Below are 27114 nucleotides of genomic sequence, written 5' to 3' on the forward strand. Positions count from 1 at the left end.
TACATAGATATTTTTTCCTGTTCATTTGTAAGAGCAATTTCAGGTGGGCTGATTGAGAAGACCGTATTTTAAGTTATATCTATCATTCTGTAGAAGGGGCATATTGTTTTGAAAATAAGACGCCAGTTTACATTAAATGATGTTGACCATATAAATTTATGTGTCAGAGTGAAAGTACTAAAACATACATATGCTAACTTCCCTTAGCCATGGAACAGTAAACTGTAAAGTCTATTGATAAACCGAAACCACCCATTTACTGTAACGTCACCAATTGCCGAAAAATGTGAGACGACTGTACTTACGAAACGTGTGTTTGGCGTTCCTTGAATCCATGAGTTATGGTGCTTTTGGTGTGCCTCTACACTTTAAAACTTAACTTAAAACCTGGCCCCAGATAGCACCTCTTGTCTTGAACTTGGCTCTAAACGTTAACTACCGCTTGTTAACATGCTAACAGCTAAATGACGCAGCAACAGCGCTAATTTTACTTACGTTTGTTAGCTAGCTAGGTTAGCGCTAGCTTGTGTTAGCACTGCACCGGCCCCATTGTGAGCGTCATTTCAGTTAAGTTACTAACAGTTAGCTAGTTGGGTCAACCCTGTTTGTGTCTGCCAGGTTATAAATGTTTAAACGTACTGTCTGAGCTCAAATCGTTGACTGTGTCACTGACTTTGTGGCGACACAGACAAAATAAATGTTTGGAAACTTTTACGCGCGTGCTCTGCCCGCTAAAAATGACAATAAGCACGTTTCTAATGTCCGCCTGCCCCTCGCGGGTGGCGCTTCTACGTTGAACGCAATGTTAACGAAAGGGTGATCCGCCCCGCCGGGATACACCGTTCTTGCCATCAACGCTCAGCTAAGCAGCATGCAAACATTAATAAGCTTTAGGCTTTATCATGAAGTCCCACAGTCCCAAGAATTTTATTGTGAATGCTTATTGGGGATTTGTCATACACGTGTAGTCTGTTTTCAATAACATGGTGGGGATCTCCCTATAGAATGATACAACTATTTATGGCTTTATTGTTTTATTTTATTATTGTTATATCAAACAAATAATAAACTCCCGACCCCAAAGTTGAGAAACCTAATGATACACCTACAATACAATTACAGTTGCTATACACTTAAGCTGCTCATTATAAGTAAGATAGTGAACCAATTAAATGCAGAATAAGTAGTCTTATAAGCTAGGGTCATAGATGGAAGACCAACAAAAGACCACTTGCTTTTCGAGTATAACAGGAAACAGGGTCAAATGTCTTTACTACGTAGTAGAAAAAGACATAGAATACATCCCCAAACAACTCTTTTTACCTGAGTCCCCTTTCCAAAGTTTTAGTCCTCACTGTTAAAAGCTAAATATATCCTGCTCCTAAGAGCTGCCCCAGGTGTGTCGTGGTAACAAAAACACCTATTAAACTATGTAAATAAATGTTAAATAAATAAATAATCTCTTATTCTTAGCATTGTTCACACAAGCCAATTCTCCAGTTTTCAGTTTCTGATGAAATATGGCCATCCTTATTGTTCATTTAACACTTCCCTACACAAATGTTTCAAATAATTTGGCCTCTCCCAGTGACTTAAAACACAGTAGCATCACACATCGTGTTCATGCATTCATCAAATAATTTATTACATTTTTACAAATAATACAGCATTGACCTACAATCCATTATCTGCATGTCCCACTGAACTCTGCCTCATACCATGTACTCACACCTCCATTATAATAGTGTCTTGCAAAACCAGTTCAGACCTTCCCTGAAAAAACAAAATGCCTGGGATAGTGCTTTAAAAAAATTCCATGCAATAACAAACATGAGTCATGTGTTCAGTTCACTTTTCATAATAAGTTAAAACAGTCACCTGGGTCACGAGGGTTACAGAAAGTTCATATAAATAATTATATACAGATATGAGTTTTGACTTTAATACACTCATTAAAAAAAATCTAGTAGTAGACTGTATACTAGCTCCCAAAATGACTACATAAAACCAGCCTAGCTTATTTACAGTCATCTCAAGAAAGCTTTTTATAATTTTTTTTTTCCCGGGCATTTTTGCCTTTATTAGATAGTGACAGCTGAAGTGAGACAGGAAAGGCGGGAGAGAGAGAGGGGATGACATGCAGCAAAGGGCCTGGGCTTGAATCGAACCCGGGCTGCTGCAGTAAGGACTCAGCCTTAGTAAATGGTACCAGGTGAGCTACCGAGGCGCCTCGCTCAGCGACATTTAGCCACGTGTCCAGAAAGATGGTGAGAGCGAGCAAACCTGCGGAGGCAGTTGGGGCAGGAGTATGGCTTCTCCCCTGTGTGAGTTAACATGTGAGTTTTCAAATGACCTGATAAGCGAAAGCTTTTTCCACATTCTTGACATGTGTAGGGACGCAGGTTAGTGTGACTCCTCCTATGCTTGCCCAGATCACCAGAGGAGGTGTAACGGCGGTGGCAGTCTGGGCATTCAAAGGGTTTTTCCCCAGAGTGTATCCTCTTATGCTTCACCAGATCGCCAGACTGAGTGAAACTCTTGTCGCATTCAGTGCATTTGTAGGGTCTCTCACCAGTGTGGGTGCGTTGGTGGTTTCGCAGATGTGCAAGGCGTATGAACCTATTGCCGCAGACTGTGCAGTGGTAAGGCCTTTCTCCGGTGTGTGTCCGCAGGTGTATTTTCAAAGCCCCGAGATCTCCTATCTTCAGCCCACAGTCCCCGCACTGGTGAGCTTTCTCATTGGTGTGGAGTTTGGTGTGAACCCTCAGGTTTCTCTGGGTGTTAAAGTTCTTCCCGCACACATTGCAGTGGAAGGGTTTCTCACTGGAATGCGTCTTCAGGTGGAGATCCAGACTTGACTTGAATCCAAACTCCTTTCCACATTCAGTGCAGGAATATTCCTTCTTGCCGGAGTGTGTGGTTAAGTGGCACTTGAGGTGGTGTGATCTTAAAAAGGCCTTCCCGCACACCTGACACTTGTACGGCTTCTCCCCTATGTGTATTTTCATGTGTTGCCGCCAACCGCTGCGCTCCACGAACCTCCTGCCACAATCCTTACAGACAAACGGCCGGTCACCTGTGTGGGTGCGCATGTGATCCTCCAGGCTTTGAGGCGTGCGTAACTTCTTACCACATTCTGGACACTGCACACCAGTGTCCAGACAGATTGGCTTATCTTCAGGTTCTGTGTTATCCGCTTCATGACACAAATGAGGCCCTTGACCCCAGGTAGCTTTGAAACTCTTCCCACAGTCGGCGCAGCTGAGATGCCCTCCTCTGGTAACCACAGACATGTTGTGCCATCGCTGACAGTGATTCTTCAGATTTTTCAGGTACTGGAAGCTGCGTGCACAGGTTGGACATGGGTGGAGCCTGCGGGGAGGGGCAGAAGGGTGGGCTTCATGTACATGGACCCTAAGGTGAACTTTAGAGTTAAAGGTGCTGCTGCAGACAGTGCAGGTGTGTTTGGGGATGAGGTTTAGTGTGCGGCTTGAGAGGCATTTTTTCAGCTTGGCAAGATACTGTTTCTGATGGACCCACTTGACATGCTTCTCCAAGAACTCCAAGTCAGTAAAGGAGACAGTGCAGTGAGGACATGGAAAGAACTCAGACGATGACTCTAAGTAGGAGAGGACACACAGAAAGCAGTGCATTAAAAAATGAAGAATTTATGATTTATACTTCCCTGTCATACTGATAATCTAAAACATAATAATTTAAAGTAATGACAAAAAAAGTAAAGCTATTATAGGTATGCAGAAGAGAAGAGGGTAAATACAAAAGTGCAAAACAGCAAATGTGTATTTCTAACCTGCCTTTCTTGTGATAAGACATACTAGTTTAACTCTGTTATATATATATATATATATATATATATATATATATAAAAAAACAATTGCAGCAAAGCTTGACACTTCTAGTAAGACTTCCACAAAAGCCAAAATACTGGCCATCTTAAAGCTGGCTACATCTGATATCCTGCTTTTGTATTAGTGCATCTAAGCCATCAACCTGTCTCTTAGACCCCAACTAGGCTGCTTAAAGAAGTTTTACCATTAGTTAGCACCTCTTTATTATATATGATCAATCTGTCTTTATTAACATGTGCCCTAGTCCTTTAGCTGTAAGTAGCTGTAATTAAACCTCTTCTGAAAAAGCTCACTCTTGATCCAGTGGTTTTAGCCAACTATAGACCTATATCTAACCTGTCCTTTCTCTCTAAGATGCTTAAGAAAGCAGTTGCCAATCAGTTGTGTGACTTTCTACATAACAATAAGTTATTTGATGGTTTTCAGTGGTTTTCAGTGGTTTTCAGGATTTAGAGTGCATCATATCACAGAGACAGCACTGGTGAAAGTTACAAATGACCTAAGTGCATCAGACAAAGGAGTTGTCTTGTTAGATCTTAGTGCTGCATTCGATACCATTGACCATCACATCCTATTACAGAGACTGGAACATTTAATTGGCATTAAAGGAACCGCACTAAGCTGGTTTAAGTCCTATTTATCAGACGGATCTCAGTTTGTACTTGTTAATGATGAATCCTCCACGCACGCAAAAGTTAGTCACGGAGTTCCACAAGATTCTGTGCTTAGACCAATTCTATTTACCTTATATATGCCTCCTTTAGGCAATATTATTATATAACACTCCATAAACCCTCATTGTTACGCAGATGATACCCAAATACATAGACACCCTCCTGGCATTTAAGAGTACGCTTAAGACTTCCCTCTTCGATAAAGCTTTGATAAGCTTCTAAAGCATTAGGGCTGCCGTCCTTTAGTTATGCTGCTAGACTTCCAATGATGCACTGAGCTCCTCTCTCCCTCCATCTGTACGCATTCTTATCCAATTAATGCACGTTACTAACTCAACATCTTCTCTCTCCTGTTGCTTTCTGCAGGTATTTCTGCCTCTAGAGCTCTAGAGTCTGGTTCTATGATTGTAAGCCACCTACTGCTCCCATTATCCTGGTCAACACCCGCTGCTACAATTATTAAGGGTGTTCTATGTGAACAGTGCCTGAGGTAACTTCTGTTATGATTTGGTGCTATATAAATTAAATTGAACTGAATTAATAACTCACCATGCTGTGTAATGGCACTTAGAATAGAGTATGCAAATAAACAAATAATAAGGGATTGTGTGTTTTTCATTTACTACTGGCTCCTACCTGTGCGAACCCCCTCTCCCTCCTCTTCGTTGTCGCTCTCCTCTTTAATCCATGACTCTGACTCCTCCTTGACAGCAGCTTCACTGAATTCATATTCTGGCTGATGGTCGGAGTCATACTCCTCCTTTATGTGTGCCTGTTGTTGGTCAGGCTTAGTGTCTGACCAGCTTGATGAGTCTCCATTGTGCTGCTCACTGATCTCCTGTAAATGTGGTTCCTCTTTGATTAGGATGTTAAGACCATCTCCATTAGTGTAAACTTCACGCGAGTCTTCCTCAGATTCAGTTTTAACTACGACCGCATCGTGTTGTTTCTCTCCTCTCTTTGCTTTGTTTTGCAAAGACTTCTTCTTGGCAGATTTCATCTTCATATAGTCACCATCAGGAGTTCGTCTCTTTTGGGTGCTGTGGACCAGAGGAACACATTATTGGGGTGAATATCTTGGAAGGCGAAGACAGCTTCATACATGGCAACGTAAGCACTGTAAAAACGAACACAAGCGGTCATCTTCTCCATCTCGGTCCTCTTTCTGTCATCTAACGTTAGCATCATAGCTACGCGACACCAACGGCAGCGTTAGCCTAGCAGCACTGTGGCTCATTTAACGTTACAATAGTTTTCTCGTAGCTATGCAGCTGTCAGTGTCATTCAGCTTTTGTTAGCAATAAAGAAAGCACTTACCGTTGTATATTACGCGATTCAGCCAAAGCAGCCGTTAAATATCTAAGCTAACGTTTACTCTGTGGGTATTAGTGTGTAGAGATAATAACACAGGAAGAGCACCTCACTTCCTGTGGCTCTGGCCAACCAGCTCGGACCAGTGAAGTCCACGTTACATCCCACAATTAAATTAAAGCGACAACAACAAACATCATCATCTTCAGACTACCTACATTACACTGCCAGTCAATCCATCACCATATTTTAATTGGCATCTATCATAGACATGCCTTTACTTTATTGTGATATTAACATTTTATACCCATCACAATTCCTTAGAGGCCAAGGTGTCATATGTCTTGTTTTGTCTGCGCCACAATCCAAAATCCAAAGAGAATCGATTTACTAATAGTTTACTCATATTTATTGGTGAAAGCTGAATTGAAATTTTTCTTTTCTATTTGATGGGAAATTATTTGTGACTGAGATCTTGCCATAAGCTCAGCCTCTCACTCCAACAGACACAATTAATTTAATAAAAATGGTTTCATTCATTCGGACCTACAGTGCTGTAGTTCTGTTGTCTTTTTTTCTGAACAACCTACAGTAGGCCTAGGCAAGTCTCAATTCTGGCCTAATTAACAACTTTTAATTATTATTTTTGTCAAACATGAAATACTTATGTTATAGCATCATCATTTGTATTAACCCAGTACTCACTGTCATTTTTAATCAACTAATAGTATCAATAGTACTAATTGGTTTTCTCTTCTGTACAAAACACACTCCCAATCACGTTCCACAGACTTTATTTCAGCTGACTCAGGACAGAGAATCATGACGCAGTCTTCTGTACAACACTGTTCCCTTCTTTGAAAACAAAAAACAAACACAACACAAGTTATGTACAAAAATAAAGTATGTTAAAAAAAACATACACAAAGATACAATACAAAAAGAAAACTGTAAATAATGCTTATTTGTGGAGGGCTGCTATAAATAGTGACAGTATTCATTTGAGCTTTAGTTTGCTTAACTATGCTGTGAGTTTTCAGTTCATGACAAAACCTCCTATGATTTTGTTCCTTTGATAAGAAGCCAGTAGCACCTTTCTGAGGCTGGACGACATCCCGTCTTAGTGTTTCACATGAATAATGGGGCTCATTGCCTCCATGCAGTGCAAAAAGGAAAACAAAGAGAAAACAAAAAAACACTAACGCCAACACCAACCAGTGAACAAGTAATTCAGTCTCATTGCAAATAAAAAAATGCCTTTGGGAAAGTCTTCCCAAAATCTCTCACCAGGAGGACTTTCTGATGCAACTCTTTCCATTATCACTGTGAGAGCAGAGTAACATTTTTCATACTGTGTTTTCTTCCACATCCAATGTTTTTTTTTTTTATTATCAAATTGTAGCTATGATTGGCTAATACAATCATCTAAGCAGGCAAGTTGCCTAGAAAAAGCAGTCCAGCAAAACTAGCCAAACACCAACATACATTTCATGTCAACAAAATGTTTCAAAAGGACACATAATTTCTTCATTTTCATGGACGAGTTCTGTTTTGTTTTACATTATTATTGTGTCAGGAACTAATATTGAAAACATTATCCTTCTTTCTTTTTTTTTCTTTTACAAAAACAACTCATAAAACAAAATGTAAAATATGTTATTGTTATTAAGTCCTTCAGGAGCTGCACCGCACATTTCCATTAACACACGTATTAAGTGTAAGCCAGTTGACTCACAGACAAGGCAAGAAGTGAAGGCAGATGAGCAGAAAAACAAATAACAATGTAACAGAGCAAGTGAATGAATATGCAAAAACAGGAGCCTGTTTGACATAAACACGTAGCTTAGAAGCCTGCCATATATTGAGTTACAATTATAAATCACTCATATCGACTATGATATAAAAACCATCTCACAAGCAACTTTGACTTTTTTCCTGCGCTGAGCTGACAATCCAAATCTTGCACATTACCAATTTAAAAGTCTTTTGTTCTCAATGGCAATTTTGATTGTCACTTTTTGGGGTATAAAGCACATGTTGGTTGCAAAGAGAGCGGATGTTTTTTTTTTGGTTTTTTTAACACCTCTGTTGGTCAATGAGAAGAATTTCAGTCCAGCTTCAGTCTTTGCATGAGACTGACTGTTGAGTGTGCCAACACCTCTTTAGTGATCACAGACAGGATGCAACATTGTTTTGTTGATACGTATAGAAGTTGTAGTGCATTCTAGAGACAGCTGGCTTGGTCGTGTGAAGCACTGAAATACAGTATAGCCATACATAATACAATAAAAGACACAGAATAATTCATTATACAGTGTATGTACAACTCTGTTCAAAATGCTCACGTTACCGGACTCTGTCATAACTCTTTCTTTTGGACTTTCTGCTGTTTCTTTCAAAATATTAATTTATTATATATCAAACACTTTACAGGTTTATCCCCGTCCTATTTAATTTATATCTTTGCTTCCCTACATAGCCATAGTGGTCAGGTGCTGATGTCCTAGCAGCCCCTTACGCCCCGCTCCCGCCCCTGGGTGCCCCCCTCCGCTGCCATGGCCACAGTATTCTTGCAGGTTCTGACGCAAAGTAACCAGAGCAGAGCCCAGACAGGCACGATTTGGAGCCAAGACTCCCCCAGGCAGCTGGAAGAGGACAGTGGCCACTCCAGCCATGCCGTCATCTGTGGGCTCTAGGGTGATGGGCCCTACCTTAAAGGTGGAATAGGAAAAGCCCATGAGCTGAGAGAGGAAGGGGTCGGAGCGGCAAAAGTGCTGGTAGCCGCTGTACGTGGATGGGTGGTGATGGTGTGAGGCCGGTGTGCCAGCTGTGGTGCTGGCATAGTGGTGGGTGTTTAAGTAGTGCAGCGGCAGGTGCTGACCGCCGTTGCCCCCTCCACCCAGGGTGAGGTGATGGTGGTGGTGGGCTGTGGGTCCGGAGGCCGGGTCATGTTTGTAGGATACAGCTCCTGCCCTGCCCCTCTGGCCCACCACCACTCCTCCTAACTTGCTCGTGCGGGCATGAGCAAGCGATACAGTGCTGCCCCCCACCCCTCCACCAGCTGAAGGCAGGTAGATGAGCTGAGGCTCCTCCGGCTCAAGATATATGGTGAGTTTAGCAAAGGGCCTAGACGCCATCTTGGTCATCTCCTGGATGTGGCGACGCTGCTCCCGACGGAAGTCCAGAAACTGCTTAACCTTCCACAGGAGGACGCAGACAGACAGGAAAAGGAAAAAGCAGGAGAAGAAAACAGAGAAGAAGACAAAAAGATCGATGTGGGCTTGGTCCTGCCGCAGAAACAGCAGGCCCTGGGATTCTCCATGTCTCCTTTCAGTTCCCACACCTCTCAGAGCAATGTAGAAGCGGCTGGATTTCAGGGAGTGCACCTCATGGGGGAATGTGATTACCACACGATCTCGAACACCACGGACAATCAGCACTGTCTGTGGTTTCCACACAGTGATGTAGCTGATGAGTCCTTCAGCCCGCTCTTCCCGAATTTCTCTCTCTGCCCCTGGGGATTTTGCTTGCAGCTGCAGTGGGTTGTGAGAGAGTACGGGACCCCCAAGACTTGATGAGGCGTTGGCAAACACCTTTATAGGGGACGGAGGTGAATCCTTATCTAAACCAGTCGTTGTCCCCCGAGTCACTGATTCGTCTTCGATCTTGATGGTGTGAATCCCCGTGTACCGGTCCACATCCACAATGAAGGTGTCATGAGAGTTGGACACATACACCTCCACCTCTCCAAAGGTAACATCAATGGTGACCCGAATGTCCACATTGGTGAACTTTGGCTGCGCAGCGAAAAACACAGTGCGCCCCTTGGGCAGGTTGCGAATGGTGGGATCATGGAAGCAGTTGGTCTGGGAGGTGGGGTCAAAGCAGCACTCGGTGTCCACGTTGAACTGACGGTAGCACTGACGCCCATTCACCGGTGTGCCATTGAAGGAGTCTTTGCACTTGGCACACTAAATAAAAGAGCACAGCAAATGCAATTTGAGGAAAACCCAGTCACAGAACATGGTTTTCTCAATTCTAAATATTGCTTTCATCAGTGCTGAGAAAGAAAATCCAAGGATATTTTGTGACACAGGCCACCTTCTTTCTGTTGAAAGATATGTTGTAATCATTTTTCAAAGTGAAACCCTTCTTCCATATTTGAAATAATCTCTAGCATGTGCATACCTGTTGCCTGTAGCAGTCTTTCCGGTCACTCTGAGGGCTGCTGAGACAGGAGGAGGTCTCTGTGTTGTTTTGGCAGGGGCAACCTGTACCATCATGTTCATTACACGTGTCTGCATGGCCATTACACTGACACCTACAATGAAGAGGAGAAAATCAGACACGAAAAGAGAAGAAAACAGGAAGAATAAAAAGGATAAAATCAAAATACTGGAGAGTTTTTATCCTATTTATCCAAATTATAGGCATGGAGAGATTTCCATCTTATTACTGGCATTTTTTTGTTGCTGTAAGACCTTTTGATAGCATGGTAAGTTCAAAAAAGAATCATCGTGTAGCCCACATAATGGTGATTGTGGACACTGCCAAAACATATAGTATACAGGCTTTTTTTTTAAAAACATTTAAAAGCCTTATATTGTTATATATAACATATAAAGGCTTTGTAATGTTGGTCACAGCATGGGAAATCATTGACTGCTGAGCAGCAAACATTACTCACTTGTCGCACTTCCCCTGCAGCAGGAAGTAGCCACTGAGGCAGCTCTCACACTTGTCCCCCACGCTGTTGTTCTGGCAATTCACACACACAGCATTCTCTTCTGTGGGACCCTCAGAAACCCAGTTCTGAATCTGATAAATCAGGATAATAACAAATTATTAAAAAAATAGTTAGCATATAATCAGGAGAAGGCCACAAGGACAGCAGAGACTTACGCTGTTGAGGTCCAGAGGGAACAGCCGTGGATTGTCAAAGGCCTTCTTATGTTCATCTCGGGATAAACACACAGCACTGTTTCCCCTGCAAAACTCCCGACATGGACGACAAGTGCCGCCCCCCTTGGCAGAGCCCACAAAGAGAGGCTTACACTTCTCACAGTGCTTACCCTAGAAATGGGGGAAGGAGAAATAACCACCAGTGGACATGGAAAAACTATGTTTTCAGTATTTGCATGTATTTTACTACAAGTACTTACTATGGTGTTATTGTGGCACTCGAGGCAAACATCTGGTTTGTTAACACCAGCACAGTTGCTGTGTTTGTTGCAGCTGCACTGAGAGGAACAGTTATCCCCCACAAATCCAAAGTGACACTGGCAAACTCCTGGGGACACGCACGTCCCGTTCACACAGCCTTGTGCACACACTGGCTCACACTGACCAGAAATACTATACAGGAGAAAAACAAGAAGAAGAGATTTGGGTAAACCTGTCCAGTTACAATGAAAAGAAATACCATATCTGCAACTATCCTCGTGTTTTCAGTGCCTGAGGCATAAATGCCGTCTCCTGATCTTACCTGCTGAGTATGTAACCCTGTTTGCAGGTGCAGTGGTATCCTTGGGGTAAGTCGTGACAGTCCTGGGTGCTGTTGCAGTGGTGATGACCGTTAGCACACTCATCCTCCTCTGGACAGTGGAGGAAGGACCAGCTGCTGTTTCTTAGGGGGCAAACGCCCTCACTCACACCTGGGAGACAAGAATGGAGGAAGGTGAGTGAATCAGGGATAAGAAAAATACGCTTTGATTAATTAAGTGAAAAATGTAACACTGAACTGGTTACATGCTCCTAGAACGCACAAGCTGAAGATTTTCTCACCATCAAGTCCTCCTTGCAGGCAGCGTCCAGCCCCGTTGCCCCCCCGGTTAGCACACCAACCACACTGAGGCCTGGCAATGCACTGGGAGCACTGGGTGAGCTGGGAGCACTGAGGAGAGCAAGAGTCCCCCCCAGAGAGCAGGCGACCACATTGACCCGCCTCACATCGCAGGGGCACGAAAGAAGGGCTCATGCACTAGAGGAAAGGGAGAGAGGTTAGCTGTATTTGAATGTGCTTTTATTAAACAAGACATTCTGTAAAGCTCAAGCAGGGCAGTCTTACCTGCTGCAGAGCCATGCTCCACACACAGTGCTGCCAGCCCCCATCAGAGCCTCTGGAGCCCAGACAGAGGCTGCAGTTATGGAGGCTGTGGCAGGGTGGAGGGCACGGCAGAGGTGGAGAAGACTCCACCTGCATGGGCGAGACGTTGAGCAGGGCGTAGCTGAAACATGTCCAGTCATAGGTGGGGTTCACACTCAGGATGCGCCTTGTCTCACCTGGAGAAATCCCAACACAGTCAATGTATTTTTAGTGGAACACTTCAGGAGAACAACAATGCCCTAAATTTAGATTATTTAACCTCACAATTATCTCCAAAATAATAATTCAACTATATGCTACTACTTTTCTAGTTTCTTTCATTTTTTTTCTTACATGGCCATCTTATCTTTTTTCAGCTATAGACTGAAATAAACAAAAAAAAACACAAAAGTCTCTATTGCCCATACCTGTGCGTTTGAATTGGCGAGTCCACATGCATTTTCCGGAAGCAGTACACTTGGGGCAGTCAGAAGCCTCACAGCTGGTCTCAGTACAGTTGCTGGACAGGAAGATCTCTCTCTGGTTGATCCGACAGTCATGTTCAGATGTACAGCTAACAGAGCTGCTGATACAGGCCCCCTCTGGACAGTTTGTGCACCACTTACACTGAAGAGCAGGCTGGGAATTTCAGTAAAAAACTGATTTTAGTTGACAGACAGTATCTGTCTCTCTTTGAGCTAGTGATTGCGCTAGAGCAGGGATGGTGTATGTTACCTGTGATGGACTGGAGAATGTTTTAGGATGTCGTGCGAGGCATTCACTGCAGGTCTTCAGTCTGCGACACTGGTCTGGCTGGCGAGGTGTCGGGGAACAAGGAGACTGGCCCGTGAAGCAGCCCATTCTGATGGAGAGGTAGGGACGTATTTTATTTAGCTCAAAAACAGACTGCTATTTATTTAGAGTTGTTTTCAGCTAATGCATTACCTCTCAGCAGTATCAGAAGAAGCACAGGTTCCCCTACACCAGACGCAGCTGCCTGCGGTGGTGTTGCAGGCCTCTGGTGTGGGCAGCAGGGCACAGGGGTCAGAGGGCACAGACAGTGTTAGGAGTCTGCCCAGCGTGACACCATTGAAGCCTCCTGACAGGAAGAGACGGCCATCCCAGCTCGTCATGGCAAGAGACACTGAGCGATTTACTGGATCTCCTACAACTGAGACTGAAAGAGAGAGATGAAAAGCGGTTAGGTTATGGGATACTAAGTTATGATTTGACCATAACTGAACCTGTAGAAAGATGGTCACCTGGTTGTATCCAGGTGTTGCAGTTGATCTGGTACAGAGACACTGAGTTACTGTAGTCTTCTGCTTCCGTCCTTCCCCCAACAATGACCATGGTGTCTTTGATCAGGGCTGCAGCGTGGAAGAAACGGGACAGGGGCTGCGTAGCAAAGAGATAAGATAGATAAGTTATATTTACGCAGTGGACTGAAAGAGGATAAATGCTTGGCTTGTCTAATCTACTGGCCTGTAAGAGGGAGATAGAGACTAGATGAGGTCGACCTCTTACCTTATTACCCTGTGAGGGGACCAGCAGAGACCAGGTGAGGTTGGGGTAGTACAGACTATAGAGCTCGCCTGAGGGCTCCACAGTCTCCACGTGAAAACGGTAGCCTCCAAAGATGTAGATGGCATCAGTCTGCTCATGGTAGACTGCTGAGTGGCCATATAAACCTGATTAAAGAACACATAAGGCAAAACAGGGTTAACTGCAAAAGAAGAAAAAATGAGTTTCCTGCATTGGCCTTTGTGTTACCTATCTTTACACATTTTCAAAATGTAGTACTGAATTTCTCCACAGGGTAGATAAATAAGTTAACTATTTATTATCAGTCAATAAGTTATTGACCGAGTAAAAACTATGTCACAACTGATAAGAAACAAAACCTGTAGGTGGTGTGCCAGTGTGGGGGGCAATGGTCCAGTTTCCAGAATGAGAGCTGAATTCCAGCAGATGGTGGTTGAAGCCGTTCTCTGAAGAGTAACCTCCTATCAACAGCACAGAGGAGTCTCGGCGTGCAGTTAAAGTGTGGCCCGCCACTGGGGGCAGCACTGAGCTCTGTCAGAGGTGGAAGACATTTTTATTATAGGAGGTAAAAAAAAAAAGACTTCAGATTTTTTTTAGATATTTTGTGTTTCCATGATAAACCTAATCCTAACCTTGTGTTCCCTCCAGACTAAACTGCTGAGATTGAGACTCCAAGTATCCATGGCAACACCATTTTGAGTGACACCGCCCACCACCAACATGAAGCAGTGGCTTCCAGAGCCAGAATCATGACTGGTCAGCAGTGCAGAGGCGTGGTGATAGCGAGGGCTAGGAGTGGAGCCTTCTTCCACAGAGCTCGTCAACATTTGGGTCCAACGGTGCTCTGAGACAGAATATCTAAACGAAACAAGGACAAAATCCGTTATTATGCACATATAGACAATACACGTCCTGTATTCATACAGTATAATTACACCTTTAAAGTTTCATGACATTAATACTACTCAGAAAAGTCTCAGGTTACACGCTACCTGTAGACATTTCCCAGAATGCCATCTGACAGAGAGAGCCCTCCATACATCCAGAGGTTGCCCTGTGGTCCAGACACCAGAGAGTGGCCCATCCTGTGAAGGAACCTGTGGGCTTGGTTCTGTGGAGAAATAGTGCATATGAATGTGTGTTTGTGGGGTGTAAAATTCATGATTTGTGCAAACTGAAACTTTTTTTTATTTTATTGTTTGTGTTATGTTGTGCCCCTACCACTGTCAGTTGTGTGTCCAGCAGTGTTTCCCACACCAGGCTGTTAGAATCCCGAGGAACAGAGCAGTCTGAGCCAGCCCAGCTTTCTGAACACACACACACTCCTAGAGACTGAGACAAACAAAATATGTCAGTTAGCTATCTAGGAAAATTTGTTCTCGCCTTAAACATTTTCAGCTGTAATTTCTTGGTAACTGGTAAAATGTGATACTGGCTGGGTAACATGATCATCAACAAGACATATTTTACAGCTGAAGATTATTATGAACACATCACAACAAATCAAATGGCAGAGAGTCAGCAACCACAATAAAATTCTTGATCTGTTTCATCCCTGTGCCCAAAGGTCAACAAAATGTAAACTTCTAAATGTAAATTGTCACAACTCTTACTATATTACAAGCTCCTCTTCCTTCTGCTATTCCACACTCCTCAGGGCACAAGGGTCGGTCGCAATGGGGTCCACCATATCCCTGAGGGCACTGACAGAGCCCCCCTTGGCACTGGGCTCCACCTGGACACACAGGGGACCCCTCTTCACCCTCATCAGAGCTCTGGTGACACCGCCGCACCCAGAAAGATGCATTGAAGCCTTGAGGTTTGTTTGAGGAGACGTTGGCCTCAAAGTAGACTGAGATCACACCTTATGGCAAAAGAGAAAATACAGTATTTATAAGATGTTTCAGTGGTTGACAGTGAAATTACTTCCCCAGTGCCCTGAGGTTACACAATCTCCTGGGTAGTTAGTGGTTAATGTGTTTAAAAGGCATGTGTGGTACCCCACAAGTACCATTTTAACTTTTGTAGTGTGCCTGTAATGGACAAAGCAGATTTCTCGAGGCAAAATGTTTATTACTGAATGAATATATGGAGGGATACCTGAGGTGGCCTCGACAGTGATAGGCTGAGTCCTTGTGGTGCCACAAAATGCCCCAATCAGGTTGTGATCTGAATGTACAACTCCATTGCCCAGGAAACGAGGAAGGCCATCAAACACATAGACAAAGGAGCTCTGCAAAACAAAACATAGGGAATGTAAGACAGAGACAGTTATACAATCTTTGATGCTACAGCACAGCTGACACATTCATTTGCATGAGTGCTTGTGTTTGTTATCAGGTCAGATTTGTACTCACTTTACAATGCGTATGGGAGTCTGGGTGTAGAGTGAGGGCTACAGGGGGACACAGCTGTCTGGGCAGGCAAGGTGCCAGGTTCTCAGTCACAGACAGGACCCACAAGCAATGAGAGAGTCCTCCTCTTCCCTCTGTGCCACTTCGCCATCCCAGAGAAGAGGAGAGAGGCATTGCAGAGGAGGAGGTGGAGGAGAGCAGAACAGAACGGCCCTGGCACTGGCGATAGCATGTGCCATTGTTCCTATTGGAAAGGGAAAGATGTCAGGATAGACAAGTCATGATGAAAAGGATCTGAAATAATACAAAAAAAGGTATTTCCAATGTTCAGTTCAGACACAAAATAAATGAAAAGTGTGATTTACACTCATATGATTAAGATCTCCTTACCTGGGGTCTCCGTAGTAACCAGGCAGGCAGGACTCACAGTGTGGTCCCTGAGTATTGTGGGTGCAGTAGCACTGGCCTGTCTGGTTGTGACAGTATCCTCGCAGAGGGTCGCCATGGCCGTTACACTCACATGGCACACAGCCGCCACCACCAGCCAGGGCTGAACCAAAGCTACCTGGACGGCAGTGCTCACAGTGGGGCCCTGTAGTCCAATCTGAAATGAAAAGTTTTATGAATTTTGAGTATGATAAATTGGCCTTATTCAGTATAAGTTAAAATAAGCCATATATTATGGTCTCACCCTGGCATTCGTCACAGATCCCTGGTGCAGTAATACAGGTGGAATGGAAGTTGCAGCCACAGTCCACATCACATTCAACACCACTGAGAACCAGAGTGGTGGGGTCAGACGTCCAGCCGAGGGAACATTCACACTCAAACCGTGGGCTGCCACTACAATGGCCTTCACGACACTCATTGTAGCACCTATGGGAGGGGGGAAAATGATGGGGGGTCAAAATGTCCCTTTCTCCAGATTTACAAAAGCAATCCTGATGAAAGGTAAAGGAGATTTTTAGGTTAAGAGAGTTGAAAGATGAATCAACAGAGGAACACATTTTTAGGTGAAGACTCTTACGTCTGGTTACAGTGCAGCGTGCCATCCCCTGTGTATCCTCTCTCACAGTGGCACTCATAGGAGGTGGGAGTGTTGATGCAGGTGGCGAAGGGGTGACAGTTGTGGAGACCCAGCCTGCATTCCTCTACATCAGGGCAGGTGGGGTAGGACCAGATCGCATCTTGCTCTTCGTCATCCAAGTGCTCCAGCTCCATCTCCATTTCTAGGGGCCGAGGCGGGGCCGAGGTCTGGGGCTCGGGGCTGGAAAAGCAGGATAAGTAGACGTGAAGTCTGACAGGTGTTTTAGTTTGCAAGTTGGTGGGCAGAAAGCAAACCCCAGCCATCATTAAGAAACAAAAAGCACTTCAATTATCTATTTTCAAATGGATATAACTGCTTACAATACACAATACTTTCAATACACAGAGTGGGACAAGTGGATTTTATTTAGTGATTAGTCTTGCAAATGTTAATCAAAATACAAATAAAACGCACAATGTGAGGTCTGTGAGGAGTTAAGAACCTGTTAATATTTGCTAGTTTTATACTCAATTCTTGCATATGCATTTTGTTATATTTAAATTGGTGAACAAGTTAAGGACCCCTTCCAAGCACTGGACAACCACAAATACATTTTCAACCTGTGAGAAACACACCACACCACATATATATATATATATATATATATAAGTATAACATTACCTATATAGCAAAAGCCCTTGTCTTATAAGAAAAAGCCATATGCTTGCAGACAGTTTACTGCATAAAGTCCTGAAAGTGTAATAACAGATATCTCACTTTGCAGCCCGTGCTTCAGCCACAGCCACACTGCAGTTATACACCAAGGGGTCATCCATTCCTGCCCAGTCTCCCCTCAAACATCTGAAAAGGTGGAAAACAATGATTGTTAACATATCAGCAATTTGATAATAAAAATGATTAGTCATTCAAATCAGGCATGTTGGCACTAAATGTACTTTCTCTGTACATTGTATTTGTCGCAGGACTGTTATATGTTTGCCATACTTACTTTCCAATTGTGGGATTGTTGTAGTCACCACACCAGCCACACTGGAACGTCCGCAGGCAGTCTGTGCAAGTGTTTAAAGCTGAACATTCCTTACACTGGGGAACCGAATGAACACTGAGGAGTAAGGGATTAAAGAATGGGAACATCAGATTATTGATCTAAGGTTAATTTCAACTCACTGACCTAATTGCACTCACAAAACTTTATATTTCAAAATTCTTATTCCTACTTTTGCTCACTTAATGTGAGTGTATTACCGTATGTGTTCAAGTTGAAATCATCAAAACTGAAAGGAAAGCAGGTAATTATGTGCAACTGGAAATGGTTATGTGTATTAAATCTCAGCTAAAAATAAAACAAAAAAGGTCCTCATTTTACCTGTCGTACCAGTCCCTGCACTCTCCATAGGGGTATTTTGTGAGGTAGGCAGCAAAATAGAAGCAGGCCTGGGCTGACTCACACCATGCACACTGGCTGGAGTTAGACAGGCACTCACCACACGTCTTTCTCCTTTGCATGACAAAAAGATGAGGACAATAAGGATGAGTGGTAAGTTCTTGTTGAAATCATGTATGATCTGTAATTACCTGTGTAAAAATAATATAGCTTTTCAACTCACTGGTTGCAGACTTTAGGACACCCCGTTGGGTCACGTATGGAACCCTCTAGTCTTCCCCGTCGACTGCACTGGTAGTCACCTTTCTTGCTGGAGTTTATCTGCCACTCACAATAAAGGTCCTGCAGGCCAAAGATAGCTTTGTATGAGTTAGGAATACAGTAGCTCCAAATTAAGTTGTATAATATCAGCAGCATAGTGACACTTTATGTCAAAACTTCTTGAGGTGTTATCTGTGATTCACCTGAGTACAAGCAGAGCAGTCTCTGTATTCTTCACACAAGGTGCAGTGCTGGGGTGCCAACAGCAGATGGCGGTGACCTTCTATCTTGCCTTCCCCCTTCTCTCCTTCAGGGCAGGGCTCGAGGTCAGGGCTGTCCCGCAGCAGGCAGCGGGACAAAGACGGGCACCAGCCACAAGACTGGTCGGACAGACAGGCCAGACAGGACATGTACCCTGAGCAGGAACCTGAGCGGTAAGGCTCCAAGAACAGGAAGGAGATCTCCTAGGAGGGCAAATTATGGGGAAAAGAGGATATGAGGTAAGATAGTTTGTTTCTACTGAAAGAAACTTATTGTGCAGAAAAAAGTAAGAAGAAATGTACAGAAATGTGCAATAAATATGCAAGGAACACCAACACTAACCACTTATTTTTTTACTTTCATTGTTTAAGCAGGTTAAACCTCTTTGCTTTTGAAGAGAAGCACATGTTCAACAGTACTCACACTCCCTCCAGGCAATGTTCTGTTCCATATCAGGGCCATCTCACTGGTCTGTCCTGAGCCCGAGTTGTTAAGGTAGCCTTCAGCTTGAACAAGATAATGGTTGCCCCTGGTCAGGTTAGAGAACAGTCTACTCCCATCTGTGCGAGCCAGCAGCTTCAACTCCTTCTCCTGCTGGGCTGCCCAACGACCCACCACCTCCTGCTCCGAGAAAGAGAGAGAAAGAGAAAGTGGTGAAGAGTTAAGTAAAAATGGCAATAAATAAATGCTGCTAATTAAATAAAGCTCTCATTCATTTAATCTACAGTACATGATAACAATCTATTGCAATATTTGTTCACAATTCCACTATTGTGCGTGGTTTGGTTTTGGGGATCCAACACTTAAACAGCAAAACCATCAAAAAACATGCATGCAGTCTTGCTGTCAAGTAAGGTAGATGTAATTTATAGCAAACACAGATCCAATCCATGCTACAGCAGATATACAGAGAGGTTATTTGTCCTGCACTGATTACTCCTGTGGGAATGCCTGCCTTCCACTAGTCACAATGTTATTCCACAAGGGACTAAAATCACTAAATTATGTCTAGTGAAAATGATATTACAAAACCTCATCTAGAAAATGAATCCCATCAATACTTTCCAATTTCAGATGAGCAATTTGTTCTAAAATAATTTACTGAATTAAAAAAAAACACAATTTGAAGTGTTGACATGCACGCTCCCTCACCAGTTGGCTGGAGTTTGGCCCTGATGCCATTCGAGCCTCAAAGTGGAGCCTCTGGATGCGAGCCCACATGGAGACAGTCTCGGTGGGTGCGGGTGCAGGTGGAGGGGCCCCCCACAATGGGTGGATGAAGCCCCTGAACTGTAGGGCTACATCCATTTCTGTGGTCGGGCTAAGGATGATGGTGGTGCTGCGGAGTATGGACACCTGGCAAAGGGGTGGGGAGGATGGAGGATAGTGGAGGATGGATGGAAGTGGAAACACATCAACAGAAGCACTATTCTCTACAAACTGCGCCACAAGTTTTACACACTACTTGAAAAAGGAATCTTGTCTATGAGCGAATTGCAAAACAGACAGTGAAAAAGAACAAAAGAGACAAGTGAGCATTGGAGTCAAGAGGTAAAAAAGCCAAGAGCACAAACTAGAAATAAACAATAGAAGAGAAAAAATCACAGTATTCAAGTTGGAGAACTGCAGTGGATTCAAAGTGTCAAAGCAATGTTGGAGGAAGGAAGGAGGGATCAGTATAAGCAGAGAGGGAAGTAGTTACAACCACAACTAGTACAGTTAGCACTTGAGATTTGGACTCCGTACCTTGTCAGGCTGGGAGTCGTTGCGGGGGTGCTGGAAGGTGAGCAGGTGCAGTCCCGGGACATAGTTCTCGGTGCGACAGGAGTGGAGGGAGGTTAGGAAAAGGGTACGCTCCCCCCACCAGCCGTACGCCCCTGAGATCTGGTCCACACGGCACGCACTTCGCTCTGTGAGACCGAGAGGGAGAGGTCAGCACACAAAGAACACATCTGACCTCTTAAAATCTCATAATACAGCAGTTTCCTAAAGTGCACTACTGTACTGAAACGCGTCTGATCTGTGACTTTTGTGTGACGTGTGTTCAAAAAGAGTAAAACGACATGACCTCACTGCACCAAAGGAAGTATGCAATTGGACAGGCAAGTCAAATCATGGTCTGAGTAGCATGTCCAATCTCAGCTGGGTGTAGTCAAGCCACTGAGCTCCATCTCTGAAACACGCCCAACATGAGTCTAGTCCCTCCCATGTCAACTCCCAACATCTTTTTTTTTTTTTCCAAGTCTGAGGCTTAGCCCTTCTCTTCTGCCCTCCTTCCTCCCTCCCTGGGTCTCACCTGACACTGGTAGGCAGGACTCATTCTGAACACACCAGCCAAATTCCCCAGGGGCACGGGCCAGAGAAGCTGGAGTGCCACTGAACACCAGACAGGACTGGCAATCAGACAGGAAGCGAGCCAGGCCCAGGCAACCAGTGCTGCCGCACTGTGAACACACAACAGGGTTTATAAACCGCAACGTTAATCCTGACAGATATTCATACGGACACATCAACAAAATGAAAAAAACGTTTTGGGTGTCTCACAACGTGGGGATGGAATTAACAACTACAAGGCTGTGCTATGGGAAGTGTTACCGGATTAGTGGGCTGGTACTCTCGACAGCGGCCTTCACACCAGCTGCACTCTGGGTTCTTAAGGCACATACTTTCGTCTAGTGCCTCAGCACAAACAGCGTCCTGGTAAAGCAACACACACACACACACACACACACACACACACACACACAGTTATTTCACAACAATTCAGTTATCCCTAGTTGCTCTTGTTCAACACAATGTTCCCATCCTTTCTCCAATCAGTCTTTACACAGTCTTCCCAATGATATGACTTCCTGTTCTTTTGTTTTGTTTTGTGACACTTTAACTCACCCTGTCACCTTGATCGCTACTGACGAACAGTGGAACTTTGTAAGCCACCAGGTCTCCACGGGCAACACCACTGTAACCTCCAGCAACCAGCAACACTCGTCCCTCCATCACAGCAGCAACATGCGAGTAACGCCCCCTCACAGCATCCCCACCTTAGAAAAAAATGAAAGTTTTGTAGCCACTGTATGAGTAACAACCATCAAGAAACTAGTTGTAGATGAAAACTGGACTGTGTGTGAGAGTTGTATCAGAAGACACAGTCTACAGGAACTCACTGAGGGACCATCTCTCCCCTGCAGACACCCATTGGTGACAGCCCAGATGGTAAAAGAAGATCTCCTCATCATAGCACTTCTCTTCTTGGTAGTGAATATGTACATTCCCCCCTGGGAGAGAGGCAGGAAGAAAATAGATAAATATGCACAGGAATGCACTGATTAAAATGGATTATGTCTGCTAATTTGCTGGATGCTCACCGTAGACCACCATGTAGTTTCCAATGACGGTGGCTGAGTGGAAAGCTCTCTCTCTGGGGCCTGTTGCTGGGAAACGGGAACGGAAGGATGTCCAGAACCGCCTGTCCACGTGGAACACATCGGTGTTGTTCACCCTCACACTGAACCTTAGAAAAATATACAGCATGTGTACTTTAAGTATCTATAAAATATGCTGTATATTTTTTTATTTACTTGTTGGATTATTCTCAAACTGTTCTTTGGGTAACCACTTTTTTGTTTTGTTATTTTAAACAATTTCTACCTCTGCTATTCTTCTCTTTATCTTTTTCTGGAGTGCTTTACTTTAAAAAGCTTACCCTCAAGAATCACGTCTTACCTTATCTAATCTAATGGGATAAATAGTTTACAATTCACTGTATGTGTATTGGAAAAGACAGAAATATCACATCTGCAGTCCCCAAACAAAGAGACAGATACACTCCAAAAATAAGCTGCGAGCTGTTCTTTTTCCTCATTAACAACCACAAATAGAAAAGTATGTACAAAATGTTGACACACACACCACAGTCTGTATTTTCACTAACTCTTCCTTCTAGCTGTGTGTTTATAACTGTATCCAGTATGCTCATGCACGAGAAGGTGTGTACCTGGCAGTGGTAGGCCTGTGGCCTCCGTAGACCAGAAGTGTCCTGGATGGGCTGTGGAACACCATGGAGTGGCCAGCGGTGGCGGGGGGCTTCCCGCCGGTGGGCTGAACAGTCTCCCACCGTCCGGAGCCATGCAGACCAAACCGATACAGAGAAGAGGAAAACATATCCTCCTCAGTGCGACCTGGGAAATAAGGAGAGAGAAAAGAGAAAGATGCTGCTTAAGTAGGATATTTCTCAATGGATGAACGTATGACAACCCAGACAGAGACTGCAAGGTGACAAGATAATGTGAAACCCACCTCCAAATACATAGAGATAACTGTCTACTACAGCTGCAGCGTGATTGGCCAGTTTAGGAGCACTTTGTGAATTCGAAAAGCCAATCTGTTGCCAGTCATCGTGGAGTGGCCGATACATCCAGACATCACTGGCCAGGGAGCCATTGGCTAGTTCTCCTCCAAAAATTACCATATTACCTGTCCACTCTACTGCTGTGTGGGAATGACGAGCCACCTGAGAACATAGGAGAGCCAAACAGTGCAGGAAGGAAGTGAATGAAAAGGAGATAAAAATGAATACATTTTACTTTGTTTACTGTTTTATAATTGGAAGAAATCAGGAAATAATTATAACACATTTCCATGCACTGCAATAACCTGATTACTATTAAAAAAAAACAACATCTACCCACTTGGCCAATGATCAGATTTCTGCCCTACCATATTTTTTAATCACATTTGGCATATTTCATTTATAAGTGTATTTGTCATATGATACTGTGGCCAGGGTATCAGGACTAACAACACAGTAAGAAAACAGGCTCTTTAATGAAAACAATGTGCATTTCTATCTGAATTTTACAAATTATCTGCTGTTCAGCTGTGGAAACCAGTTTGAGTTTAAGCCTGATCTTGGATTAAATATTTTCAGGAACACTCACTTCCTTGCTACGACTAATTATGTTTCCTTTCATTCCTCTGCCAAGAAATTAAGTTTCTAGTTCTTTAGCAGAATCCTAGCTGTGTTGACAGGATTTCTCTGAATACCTTATCCTGATTAAGGAAACCGGGTTTCTCATTTACATGACATTTAAAGGATCAGGTTACTGCAGAAGGCTGATGATGACCACCTTGCGTGCATTAGAGACACAGCATATGAGATACAAGAGCAGGAGGAAGTGTGTGTTTAATTGTGTGTGTATCCACAAACCACTTACAGGGGAGTGACCATAAGACCGGCTTTCCCATTGGTTGGATGTGAAGTTATATTTGATCAAGTCACCAAGAGCTCTGTTCAGGTCAAACCCTGGGAGTTAAACACACTCATGTCATTAATCATCAAAAACACTATCAGATGCTGGAAAAGAGTAAAAGTCAAATTAGGGACTGCAGCTAAAACAAACAGTGTTACAAGTTAGAGTTTAATAAATCTGCCGAGGAATGGACCATTAACTTACAACAAATGTGTTAAAAAAAAGAGGGGGGGGGGGGTTGTTCACTAAATATTCAATATCAGTGGACAATAAGTGTCACTCTCACCACCAAACAAGTACATGGCTCCAGTGGAGGACAGGTACACGCCAGCAGAACCCGTCCTGGGAGGCGTGTAGGGGTTTTCCTCACTCACACGCCACCACTGCCCTGCACCACTGTCATTACGGAAACCAAGCTGGCAGCTGTGACCCAGGAAGCCTGGGTTACACAGACAGCGCTCTCCTTTCTGAGACAGAACATGGAGAATACGAATAATTTAAGACAATTAATCAATCTTTCAATAAACTTCACAACTGACAGAAATAAAAGAAGTAACAGCTTTTTTAGGGAAGAGTGAGTGACCCTTTGGTTGCAGACTGTTTGCTTTGTATGTGCATTAAACCCCCTCCCTACTCTTACCTTGTCACACTGGCCATTTACAGAACAAGCCTGGGGGCACAGAGGGGTTGTACAAGCTGCTCCTCCCCAACCCTGATGGCAGTGGCACTTTAATGTTGAGAAATCACAGCGACCATGACCACCACAGGCTCCAGGGCACAAAGAGAAGGTGTAGGTTGCATTGAAGCCCAGGAGGTTGTAATTAGCATCACTGAAGAGATGAAGCAGCATCTGGAACAAGGAAATTAAACAACAGACACAAAGTTAACATTTGCCATAGTTAGAATGCTTCAGAGTTTCTTTCATGGTGTCTTAATTGGTTACCTTTCCAGACTTGGCTTCAATCGGTTGAGGCAGAGTGTTGCCACTCAGACTGGCTAGGAGAGGGCTCTGGTAGGAGTCTCCATCATACACAAACAGGTAGTCATAGGTACACTCTGTGTCCATGAAGGTGAAATTTAAGACAATACGGTGACTGTTGCTGGGAGCTGGAAGATTAAAAAGGTGGGAAATATCAGTGAGATTAACTGACTGGCTGCAAGTTACTCATTTCATCTGCAATTTTCGTGTACACAAGACAATATCTTAGCTCTTTCTACCTTTGATAAGCCACTCGCAGTTCCCATTGACAGAGTAGTTTCCTGGCCCATCTGTGATGTAGCCTGGTGGTCCCCTCAACACCTGCCTATGGCCTTTACAGTCTCCTGCCTGGCACACAAGCAACTCAGCCAACAGCAGAACCACCAGGGTGAAGGAGACAGGGAGGGGAGAGGCCATCCCTGGCACCGCCTGAATAATGGGAAGAAAAAGGTGAAAGAGAATCATTTGGTGTGGGTCCTAATAGACACGGTAGCACCACAAATATGCAGCAGCACAGTGCAGCAAATGTGGATATACCTCCTAAATTTAGTTGTCACTTGATATATCACTTGATATACCACACAAAACAATGGAACTGTGCCAGCAGGATATAGAGGATTATTCTATGGAAATCCAAGAGCCACACAATTTCGTGTGGCGCTTTACATAGTTCTCTTTTACTGACTGATTTCACTGCAAACTTAGAGTTTAAGTATGCATGGCCCTTCTGTAAACTGCAATGCCATTCAAACCGCAGAATTAAACAGACAAATTACAATGTTTGATGCGCATTACGAGACTCAGGGGCAGAAAAAATACTGAGTCTGAGGGAGCCAATAACTGTTAGCCCTGTGTACAGTAACGTTAGCTCACTAACGTCACCAGTGCACCAATCCCACAAACACAACAGTGACGTTACACGAAGGTTTTCACACATGTAGCGTTACGCACACACTATGTTGTACACCAACATAGCGTTTATTAGATGCGTTTCTTACATCCAACCAGCTAAAGGATAAACCAACTAGTATCATCAACAAGGGTCTCTCCGCAGGCTATCACAACAAAGCTAGCTAAAGTACAGGGTTGCTAAGCTAGCTACCCGAATACCGTTAACAGCCAGAGGCCGTTAGCTGGCTAGTTTGCAAATTTGCATAATCGTACTCACCAGTTCCCGTCTCTTTGGCCCCATGGTAATTTACATTTTCGGTGACCCTTTAACGCTAGCTACCACATGAGCTAACTAATCGTTTGTGAGTGCACAAAACTGACAGCTAGCTAAATTAGCTAGTAGCTTCGGGATCACCGCAGAGGACAGCCCTGGCTGGAGCTACAAGACCGAGACCTGCTAGCTTGTTCGCTAGCTAGCGGTAGCGGCTAAGCCAAATCCAGATGCGCAATCATCAGTGGCTGAAAAATCTACCTCAAATCTAGCAGGATAAATCATTCCTGAGAGTAATTCATCTTGTAATTACAGAATTATGTTTCTAAAACTCTCCCATTACACTAGAAGGAAATGCTGCCCGCTAACAACGAAACCTTTTAACAGCACCGACTCGATTCCTGCAGTCCATCTTAGGACAGATGCCCGTTGTTTTGGTGTTTATGGCTGGCTAGCAGTAACCGATGGTTGCCAACACAAAAGACAGCGCCGCTAGTGGCATGTCCCACCACTGCCATCCAGTGGAGATGGGAAACAACGTTTAAACATCTGGATATAAACCACACAAAGACAACAATGTATTAACCATGAATGCAAAAGGTTAAGAATGGCATATAGTGTCAATAAACACTAAAACATACACATCCACCTGGAATTTATAGATTATACATTTACAGTTTAAAATACCCTGTGCTTTAACATGTGCATATCATCCATCACTGTCAAAAATAGATCCTGCCAACTGTATATACTGTATGTAGACACGTATACATATATATACTGTACATAATCACCCACTTCACATATATCCATCCACTATTTATTTCTTTGCACTATTTGTAGTAAAATTTACAGAAACACTGGATTTGTATATAGACATGGCATATTTATTTATACGGCTATTTTCTCATCTACTTGTAGGCTATGTACAT

The 27114-nt window shown here is 43.8% G+C and overlaps 2 protein-coding genes across 2 annotated transcripts; both read right to left on the reverse strand.

Annotated features, from left to right (window-relative positions):
- Positions 1-2234: 2234 nt before the first annotated feature.
- LOC139290531 (zinc finger protein 436) lies at positions 2235-5549 on the reverse strand. The gene is made up of 2 exons (XM_070912334.1): positions 5180-5549; positions 2235-3619 (listed from the first exon to the last, which is right to left on the reverse strand). The coding sequence occupies exons 1-2, from the start codon at positions 5547-5549 to the stop codon at positions 2235-2237; spliced, it is 1755 nt and encodes a 584-aa protein (XP_070768435.1).
- A 2776-nt stretch (positions 5550-8325) lies between these two features.
- megf8 (multiple EGF-like-domains 8) lies at positions 8326-26212 on the reverse strand. Its single transcript, XM_070912328.1, has 44 exons — positions 26189-26212; positions 25260-25449; positions 24985-25148; positions 24682-24891; positions 24328-24508; positions 24006-24094; positions 23089-23302; positions 22787-22970; positions 22158-22303; positions 21957-22067; positions 21682-21833; positions 21388-21489; positions 21089-21236; positions 20539-20702; positions 19945-20148; positions 19216-19413; positions 18735-18995; positions 18494-18612; positions 18253-18384; positions 17875-17988; positions 17643-17726; positions 16866-17105; positions 16530-16714; positions 16229-16442; positions 15842-16082; positions 15585-15717; positions 15098-15348; positions 14706-14816; positions 14477-14595; positions 14117-14342; positions 13844-14015; positions 13467-13630; positions 13202-13337; positions 12885-13116; positions 12675-12801; positions 12368-12578; positions 11922-12136; positions 11639-11834; positions 11340-11508; positions 11017-11209; positions 10757-10927; positions 10542-10672; positions 10043-10175; positions 8326-9825 (listed from the first exon to the last, which is right to left on the reverse strand). The coding sequence occupies exons 1-44, from the start codon at positions 26210-26212 to the stop codon at positions 8326-8328; spliced, it is 8661 nt and encodes a 2886-aa protein (XP_070768429.1).
- Positions 26213-27114: the final 902 nt, after the last annotated feature.

Source organism: Enoplosus armatus, chromosome 9 (assembly GCF_043641665.1).
Source record: "Enoplosus armatus isolate fEnoArm2 chromosome 9, fEnoArm2.hap1, whole genome shotgun sequence".
Lineage (NCBI taxonomy): Eukaryota > Metazoa > Chordata > Actinopteri > Centrarchiformes > Enoplosidae > Enoplosus > Enoplosus armatus.

Excerpts from the sequence above, each read along its gene's own strand:
- megf8 (XM_070912328.1), bottom strand. The coding sequence starts at position 26,212 with ATGGGGCCAAAGAGACGGGAACTG. Across the intron at positions 22,971-23,088 it reads TTATCTCTATGTATTTGGAG|GTCGCACTGAGGAGGATATG; the intron begins GTGGGTTTCACA and ends CTTATTTCCCAG. Across the intron at positions 21,237-21,387 it reads AGTACCAGCCCACTAATCCG|TGCGGCAGCACTGGTTGCCT; the intron begins GTAACACTTCCC and ends GTGTGTTCACAG.
- LOC139290531 (XM_070912334.1), bottom strand. The coding sequence starts at position 5,549 with ATGAAGATGAAATCTGCCAAGAAGAAGTCTTTGCAAAACAAAGCAAAG. Across the intron at positions 3,620-5,179 it reads GGGAGAGGGGGTTCGCACAG|AGTCATCGTCTGAGTTCTTT; the intron begins GTAGGAGCCAGT and ends TCTCCTACTTAG.